We start from the raw sequence: 9635 nt of genomic DNA on the forward strand, positions 1-9635 counted from the left end.
TTTCTAGAAAAATCAGCACGTTGGAAGTCGTCATCGGACTGGTTGAATGTCACAGGATTTCCCGGAGACTTGTGTGTCATTTAACGATTCGCCTGGAAACAGCACGAAGCTGTCTGACATAGGAAGTAAGCTGTTATGTTTACAACGGTTGCTATAAAAATTCAGCACGATCAACTAAACGCTTAATTCTTAAAAGTAGGTGAGGATCACGGCATAAACCTAAAATCATATGGTTGTTGTTAACTTTTGTCACATTTGTGAATTTACACCAGTCTGTTACCAACAGAATAGACACAAGTACAGTACATCCCAAGTATACATATAGTCAAAAGATTAAGTAAAAGTAGGCCAAATATACTTAAACTTTTCACTCACTAAAATCAACTATACTTCATACATTAAAGTATATTTCTGAGAATTACATAAAAGATAAACTGAAAGTATACTTTTCTATTTTAAGAAGTATACTTACAGCATACTTGAAAAAACTTAGTTTGAAAAGGGCAGTTCTACATTCTGAATTCCTATTGGCTGTACTCACGTTTGAGTTTAAACTGACATAGGGCTCTTAAACTTTGTACAGAGTTACTCATGAACTTTAAAAGCTTTGCGGACTCGAGGATGAGATGTTTGTGAAACATTTTGGTAGAAATACTGATGCTTGCGGAAGAGGGTGTGTATTGTTTAGGGGCCATTAACATCTAAACGTGTGTAAAACGCAGGATGCGCCACTTCTCACCATCTCCCATTGCTCACACTCGTACATTAAATTTGCAAAAGCCAGAGAGCCTCGACTTCAGAAACGCACGTCCAGTATAAACATGCGTGCATCATCTGTACTCACAGCGCTTCCTTTTGCATCCAGTTTCCAATCACAAAAAAGCGTAAACCAATGAACAAGTGAGATTTTAGTCATAGGAATAAACTGTTTATAACTGTAATGCACCACAACAGCCAAGTGACCTTCCCCAAATGATAGTGTGGGAACCACATACTGTGAGAGCTGGAGTAGATAAGCGGAGCAGCCAATGGACCGTCCATTATATATGATCAATATTCCCAACAAGTTATAATAGAAACAATTAATTGAAGTATTGTTTTTGTCATCTCTTTCCCCACCACTTTTCAAAGCAAATAACGGCCCACGCCTGTATACTTGTAGCCTATAATGTATTATGACAAACCTTGTTGTCATGAGTGAGAAACCGCAAAAGAAACAGGAAATATATATTTCTTACTTGGAGCATAGTATGTAGACATCAGAGCAACATTGAATTTAAAAAACATATATTCTCTCTTTAGAGATAAAGCATTAGTCAATTCACAGTTTTGTTTATTTGGTATCACCTGTTCTCATCCAATCCTATTGTACAATCCAGGTTGCGGAAAAGGTGAAATAATATTTCATATATTGTTACTTTTAATATTCAATTATTATAAATTGAATCTTTGATCGTTGTTTTCCTCTTTTATTGTTTTGTTTGAAGGAAATATATTAATACAACTTTTTTATCTGTTCAACTGCCATTTTCACTTCTTAGTTTCTACAACTCAAGGGGCAGTGCCCAGTGAAATGGGGAAGACTTATAAAAAACTGATGAACTGGTTTAAGTCAGGACATTATGAACTGTAGTTCTGCACATAACATTTGGTGTAAGTCCAATTTTTGCATATGAGCAAACATTGTGATCCCGGAATGAAAGTCAAGCTGTTACTTCGACTTATTTTCCAAGGTACAGTTTCCGTTTTGATTTATACATTTTTTTTTTTAAATGTTTACATGTATGTATTCATGCAATATGTTGAAAAATATGTTTATTTTTAAATAGATTCTGCTTATTATCTCCATTACAATTTAAGTAAGTGTGTGCATGCATGTGTGTGTGTGTGTCACTTGAAAACTTGAACATATCTAATGACAATGGGCGAACTTCTAACACCTGACTGTACTAAGCAAAAAGTTAGCAACAAAGTTATGTTACATTAAACATTGGGTTTATGCAATTGGGATGACCTATAAAACCAAAGTATAAAAATTTCAGGTTTAACTACAAAATTATTCTCTTAACTTTTTCTCACAGGATTTCTCCTATATGAGACTTTGGCATGGGAAGTGAGGGTGCCAAAGGAAATTCATGGTCTAAAAGGTTCATGTCTGGTTATACCATGTTCCTTCTCCTACACATCGTATCCACCCACCAACCCAAACAGAGTTGTGTGGTATCAGTGGGTCTCTAAAGGCTACCCTTTAGTTTATCATCACGAATATCCATCTTATGTAATTGACAAGTTCAAAGGAAAAACTGCTTTATATGGTAAACCTTCAAATAGAGACTGCAGTCTTGTCATTACACATCTGGATCAGTCCCACCATGGAGAGAAATTATATGCATGGATTGACCCAGACAGTATTGGATGGCGCACATACAAGTTTTATGATGTCACATCCACGATTCTTGTGGACGGTATAGTTCAAATGTCTTTATTGTGTTCACAAGTTTTTATATGTTTTATTATTCTTGATTTTATATAACTAGGTTTTCTAAGTGTAACTTTTCTGCTTATTGTAGAAAGCCCACAGAAGCCCACCATCAATGTTCATGGAGGCGCAATGACCGGTGACACCATAACAGTGACATGTGAAACCTACCACACCTGTCCGTACAGCAAACCAAACATCATTCTGAAGGGAATAGAAGGATCTGATAAAACAGATCAAACAGATCATCCGTATATTGGAAATGGACAATGGAAAATCACTCTGACACGCACGGGTGTCGTGAAAGCTGAGCACTTGGATATCGAGTGTATAGTGACACATTATGGAGGAATAACAACAAGAGCTACAAAATCACAAAGTGCAAAATGTAATTAAAAACATTACGAATTACATCTATGATCGCTTTTGTTTTATCTGGGTGTTACAGTTTCAGAATGTTGACAACACAGAACTTTACATTTTTTGTCAAACTTAAGATAAGTACAATTATTATTTATATTCAACTCTTTCATGCATGAATAATAAAAATCTGTTGTCTAGTCTGGAGGTTTTTCCTCTGTATATGTTTTGCTTTTAGGGCTTGACAATCAAGAATCTCTGTTTTTACTGATATTTATCCATTTTTATTTCAGGTAACTATACTAAAATAGCCATTGAGCCTGACCGTGCAGATGTCATTGAGGGCGTTGCAAAGAAGTTCACATGTACCATCGACCATTCCTGCCTGAAGAATCCTCCAACCATATCATGGAACTATAAGAACATGGAGGTCTCAAACAGTAACAAAAAACTTTCAGAGCTCAAATCAGCCACCTCTTCCACCATAACCTTTGTTAGTACAAAAGAAGACCATGACAAGATGTTGAATTGCAGTGCAAACATTTCGGGGAAAAACATTGAATCATCTCTTACTTTACATGTACAACGTGAGTGATTCAAAATTTCATGCCTGATTTGTGAAGTGTCTCTGTATGTCATCATTTATGTAGTTTTCTCTTTTACAGATTCTTCTACAGAGCCTCCAAAACCAGCGAAACCTGTCCAGAATCCAAGTACATGTGTTGCATTTATCTTGTAGCTATTCACATACATTATAGTGACCAATGTTTGACATGCTACATCCTTTAAGCCCTTTTCCAGGGTGAGGCCGAAGTGATGACCTTTGACTGGAAGACCACTGGGCTTTACATCATAGTCCCCTCATCAGTTATCTTGCTTCTCATGTGCACACTTGCTGGAGTCTGTACATACAAGAGACGTCACAGGTATGTGTGTTACATCGTGTTTATTCTTTTCCAGAGGGGAAATGTGAAAAACAAACAATTGGGATTTTTTTTTGCTATCAGTATTTTTAACTTGTCAATGTTATTATTTGTAGGCCGCCACCTGATGATGTGCAAGAACAGAGGTATGCATAATATTTTTTATCATGTGTTTTCTACTTTCAAACTAGACCACTTCAGACTTACACATTGGGTTTGTACACATTTAAAAAGTGTTTATGTGATATGTTGATACTGGTGAATATGAATTTCGAAATCTTTTTAGTTTTCTAGATCTGGTGTTTTTAATATATTTAAGAATGATATTCAAGATGTGTGTCTTAATATAACTTCATGCCCACAACATCACACATTTTTTGTGCAAGCGACATTTGTCACTTAAGAAGCTCTATTTGACAGCATCAAAAGTTAGCAGGAATGGAAATGCTGATTTTAATAGCAACCACCGATGTTCCATTCGTGTCTATTGATGTCTGAGTAAATGACTGCTTACAATTGAGTATATTACTCACAGTACCTCCCGCTTCCGACTTGTGTGTGTGGAGTTTGCATGTTCTCCCCGTGCCTCGGGGGTTTCCTCCGGGTACTCCGGTTTCCTCCCCTGGTCCAAAGACATGCATGGTAGGTTGATTGGCATCTCTGGAAAAAATTGTCCGTAGGGTGTGAGTGCGTGAGTGAATGAGTGAATGTGTGTGCCCTGCGATGGGTTGGCACTCCATCCAGGGTGTATCCTGCCTTGATGCCCGATGACTCCTGAGATAGGCACAGGCTCCCCGTGACCCGAGGTAGTTCGGATAAGCGGTAGAAAATGGAATGGAATGGAACTCACAGTACCATACTCTATGTGTCTATTTGGTGTTGTTTTGGATGATATTCAGCTCTATCAAATCTCTTTTTAATGATATTACTATTGTATCAACATTACGGTTTTAATTTGATCAGTATTTTGCCCCTTTTCCCCTATTTTCACCCCCTCCTTGCATTTGACATAAAATAAGTAAAATAATGAACTTTTATAGCACCTTGATAAGCTCCAGGAATAAACATATGAAGTTTGCTAATGACTAAACAATATCTTATTTGTGACGCAGACAGCATCACTTCTGCTTTGTTTTTAGCATGTGTGAATTATTACTGAGGATGCCGTGTGTGCATCACGATGGCTGCATTTAGACTTGTAGAACATGGCTTGAATCTGCTTTTCGGCCTTCAAACCTTATTCTCTTAAACAACAGTAATGGACCAGATCTTTATGTCTGGGTAGAAACTGCAAATACGGTTACTGTTAAAAATTACGTAAACTGCACCACATTTGCACTATGTGATTATTTCTGTTTTAATTGTTAATATTTTGAAACTATATGGTTCATGGTATTCCTCGGTCGTCTGATATAATCTATAGTCAATGCATCAGGATACAAATAAAGTATTAATCAAAGTCTGTTCATTAAAACTCACAACATTGTACTTTTCTGGTTGTGGTATCTAAGCGTTTATCTGATAAAACCATCTGTTCACAGGTCAAAAGATGTGTATTCAGAATCAGCCAAAAAGACTTTTTCTAAACCTCATATGCCATCACCAAAGAGGTATTGAGCATTCAAAATGTCATTTGTTTTTGTAATGTTTAGTATAAAGATAAAAGTACATGTCAAAGTGGAAGTAAGAGTTAAATGAATGTACAAAACAATGCTAGTTTCCTGTAGTAAATTTTTGTGCCATCTGTCAGACATTGAATAAGATAATTGAACTCACTAAATACTGATTTAACTGTACTGTAAAATTAATCTTTCAAATTATTTATTAACTTCCTTTTTATTTCTCTCCTGTGCATTTCACATCTCAGTCAACGAAAATCCTGCTCTGTAAGTATATATCTGATCACCATTACTTCACACTGTGGGTTCAAACTCAAACTTCAAATGGTGTCTGATATGCGTTGACCTCTGTGTCTCTGTTTTCTCTTAAAACATTCCTTACAGATTGAAGATTATGAAGATTATTACACCAATATTGAAGACCTCAACACGTATGGCAACATCTGATGAAAACGCATGATATTTCTTAAATGTGCTTAATACAGGACAAGTTAAAAAACAAAAATCTATTTTAGTATATAACACAAAAACTGTTTTGAAGGGTGTGACTCTTTTCTATATCTACTGTATATTTAATTTCATCAGCATTTTTAAGTTTCATTTTATTTGTGGCACATTAAAAATATTAAATACAACTATTTTTTTATTAACAGTATAACATTATCAAAGTTGCCACAGTGAGGGCTTGTTTTACATGTGCTTTTGTAGATATATGCCGTTACATTTACATTTAGTCATTAAGCAGATGCTTTTATCCAAAGCAACTTACAGGTGTTGAGCATGGGCTGTGGTTTCTCTGGCTGACACACAAACATTTTTAGGAAATGATTTTGTGATAGAAAAAAATGATTTTAAATAAATGTCTTTGTTGGCAGCTTAACTGTTTGTGTTGTCTCCCTTTATCTTATGATTGTGAGCAGGTTGTACTACAATGGTGATAAAAAATACGTATACATGCATGTTGTAGGAAAGTGACCTGAAATGGTTTTGTGAAGCATTTTCCTGCAGTGTAAGACACACTCTTATGACCTTGTGAAAAGACTGTACCTTGCTTCATAAACATTGTTACACAGTTACTTGTTCCATAAGAAAAACTAGTGTATCTGCAAATAACTACAAGGGAGTCAGAGAAGGGATCAGAGTAGCTTTATGATAAAACAAAGGAGGGCAACAGATTTTTATAACCTGTTAAACCGCATCAACAGATCTGGTGACCTGCTGTATGACTGTCACTGTACACATCTCATCTAAATGCTTTCAGGACATAAAAAAGAGATAAGAAATCACCAGAAATAATTTAGAAAGCAATAAAATTAGTATGTTTTAAACAAAGGAGGGCAACGGATTCTGCTAGCCTTTTGTGCTGCATTCCTGTGTGTGTGTGTGTGTGTGTGTGTGTGTACCCATTGTTATGGGGTCAATATTACATGTGTAGTTTTTAAGAAAAATAAACATTATGACTTTCTTTTTTATATTGTTTTTATTATATAATACTTGAGAGGCATGCAATTGCAGAACAACTTTGGTTCCTCCAGAGGGGACAAACTGTGTAGGAGGAGGATATTTATATATAACATCCGTTTAACTCATAACATGAAAGTAAGGTTAATAATATAACTTGGAGAATAACATTTTCAGTTTAACTCAAATTAGGATGATGCAAAAATGAGTACACCCCACTGAAAGTCTCTGGAGCAAAGCTAAATTTTAGACTACAAAAGTCTAATTTAACAAGAATTCAACCACATGTCAGTCTAAATATTCATCACACAGGTGACAGTTGACTATAAAAGGGTGTTAATTAAACAAAACCCCTTCCCATTTCATGCTGTCAGCAATGTAACCACATGGAAGAGAAATGTCACAAGACCTGAGAAAGAAAATAATTTCTTTACACAAGAAAAGTGAAGGCCACAAGAAGACCAGCAAAGCTTTACTTATCAGTCAGAATACTGTAGCAAAAGTGGTACAAACGTTTAAAATGCAACCATCTCACAGAGACGTCCAGGTTGTCCACGGGAAGTTAAAACCTCGACAGGAGCGTCTTCTGATGAGAAGGGTTGAAGAAAATTGACATGCAATTTCACTGCAGTTATCTAGAAAAGTAGAAAGCCAAACTGGGGCGACTATTGCCTGTGACAATACGGCATACACTGCAGAGGAATGGCATGCATGGGTACCGTCCATGAAAGAAGCCTCTCCTAAAGCCCATGCACAAAAAAGCCCGCCTAGTGTTTGCCAGGGCCCATGCTGACAAAGATGAAGACTACTGGGACTCCATGCTCTGGAGTTATGAGACCAAGAGGATGGTTTTTGGAACTGATGGCTTCAAAACTGTAAGGCGTCACAAAGGTGAGGAATACAAAGGAAAATGCATGGTGCCTACAGGTGGTGGCAGTGTCCTTATGTGGGGCATCATGAGTGCTGCTGGTGTCGGGGAGCTGCATTTCATTGATGGCAGTACAAATAAACTGCTCTATACTGAAAGAGAAGATGCTACCTTCACTTCCTTGCCCGTCGTGCACTTTTCCAACATGACAATGATCCTAAACACAAATCTAAGGCCACTGTTGGAATTCTGAAGAAGAACAGGTGGAAAGTGATTCAGTGGCCAAGTATGTCTCCTGATCTGAACCCAATTGAACACCTATGGGGAATTCTGAAGAGACAAGCTGAGCATCACTCTCAATCCAGCATTCAATCTCTAAAAGAGGTCATTCTTGAAGAATGGAAAAAGATAGATCTGGCAAAATGTAGCCAATTTGTTCATTCCATGCCTAGAAGACTTTGTGCGGTCATTAAAAATCATGGAGGTCATACAAAGGACTAGATTTAGTAGTTTTGTTGTGGGGTGTACTCATTTTTGCATTACCCTAATTTGAGTAAAACTGAAAAATGTGTATTCGAAGTTATTATTAACCTTACTTTCATGTTATAAGTTAAACAGATGTTGTATTAAACTCAGTCTTGTCAACATTTTGGAAATGTTTTTTTGCGTTCATTGAGATGTTTAAAATTTTACTTTTCAAAGAGAGTGTTCGCATTTATGCAGAGCAATGTATATAAATACGCATACATGCACACACGCTCTTTTACTTCATATTTATACTGTTGAATTTTTTTTGTTACCATATATATATAAAACCATCACCACATTGTGATATTTATCATCTAATGTATAAATAAACACTTACCCTGATCAAATAAACAATCATGATAATTCCTTGAGTACATGAACCTGCTTTGTATATGTCAATCGGTGAACTCAGCCTTTGGGGCACATTGTCAAGTCAAGACTTTTCCACAAGCCCTCTCATGATCACCTGCACGACACTAAAGCCTTTCACGAGAACAAAGCGCTTTCTCGTGTGAATTTGGGCTCTTTGCTTTATTTTAAGAGTGAAATTTAGAGACCTTTACTGCCTGAATCAACCCGAGTTCTAGACTGATGCTCAAACAACAGTTCTGTTCAGCTTCTTCAGCATACAGTCCGTAAGGATCACTTCGTGGTTTCAATACGGGGTTTCGGGTCAGCTTCAGGTCTCCCAGTCCGTCTCTCTCTCTCTCTCTCTCTCTTTCCCGTGTCTCTCCTCCCTGGTGCAGACGTCATTAAACCACGCCCCCCTGCTACACACCCCTTGTAGGATTGTAAATGATTTCATGCCCTGCACCTGTTGCCCTCTTGATTTGATCTCTTTATAATGCCCCTGTGTTTTCTGTACTGTGCTGGTTCATTGTCATTTGTATGATGAATTCTTGTGCTTTGTTAGTCTAGTCTAGTCTAGTCTAGTCTAGTCTAGTCTACTTTGTGGTAACTGTCAAAAGTTAATTTTAGTTTTGTTTAAGTGTAGTTAGTAGGGATGTGCCGAATGAAGCTTCTGAATCCGTGAGGCTTTTTCAACAAACTGCATCGGTGCTTCGAAACTTTTGACACGGTGCTCTACTTCGCCTGCTGGTGGTCAATAAGAATTCCTACAACAACTGTCACTCAGATGTTTTGTTCATTTAAATTTTATTATACATTTTATTTGTATATTTAACATATCATTTAATAATATATTGCCTCACAACTCAAAGTAACGAAGAAAAATAAGCACATACAGTTCTTAATATAAGTAACATGAATAATAATTAAATATATATAAAGACTTCCAAAATTATATTTTTCAAATGTATGTTTTTTATTTTCTTTAAAAAAATTGTTTATTATGATGCCTTCCACTTAATAGCAATTAAACTACGCTTGGTGTCTAA

General features: G+C 36.5%; 1 protein-coding gene across 2 annotated transcripts; it reads left to right on the forward strand.

The window, feature by feature from the left end:
• Positions 1-102: 102 nt before the first annotated feature.
• Positions 103-6180, forward strand: LOC130428679 (sialoadhesin-like). Of its 2 annotated transcripts, none has more exons than XM_056756866.1 (11): positions 103-195; positions 1542-1733; positions 2082-2465; positions 2571-2867; positions 3133-3426; positions 3505-3552; positions 3630-3765; positions 3879-3908; positions 5304-5372; positions 5630-5648; positions 5766-6180. In XM_056756866.1, exons 2-11 carry the CDS (start codon positions 1673-1675, stop codon positions 5826-5828), a joined length of 1401 nt encoding a protein of 466 aa, XP_056612844.1. In that variant the 5' UTR covers positions 103-195; positions 1542-1672; the 3' UTR covers positions 5829-6180. The 2 variants fall into 2 exon arrangements, with proteins under 2 accessions (XP_056612844.1, XP_056612842.1); XM_056756864.1 differs by lacking the exon at positions 103-195 and adding an exon at positions 1265-1391.
• The last annotated feature ends 3455 nt before the right edge of the window (positions 6181-9635 follow it).

This window comes from Triplophysa dalaica, chromosome 9, assembly GCF_015846415.1.
Source record: "Triplophysa dalaica isolate WHDGS20190420 chromosome 9, ASM1584641v1, whole genome shotgun sequence".
NCBI classification, from domain to species: domain Eukaryota; kingdom Metazoa; phylum Chordata; class Actinopteri; order Cypriniformes; family Nemacheilidae; genus Triplophysa; species Triplophysa dalaica.

Excerpts from the sequence above, each read along its gene's own strand:
- LOC130428679 (XM_056756866.1), top strand. The coding sequence starts at position 1,673 with ATGAGCAAACATTGTGATCCCGGAATGAAAGTCAAGCTGTTACTTCGA. Across the intron at positions 2,466-2,570 it reads ATCCACGATTCTTGTGGACG|AAAGCCCACAGAAGCCCACC; the intron begins GTATAGTTCAAA and ends TGCTTATTGTAG. Across the intron at positions 2,868-3,132 it reads AAAATCACAAAGTGCAAAAT|GTAACTATACTAAAATAGCC; the intron begins GTAATTAAAAAC and ends TTTTTATTTCAG.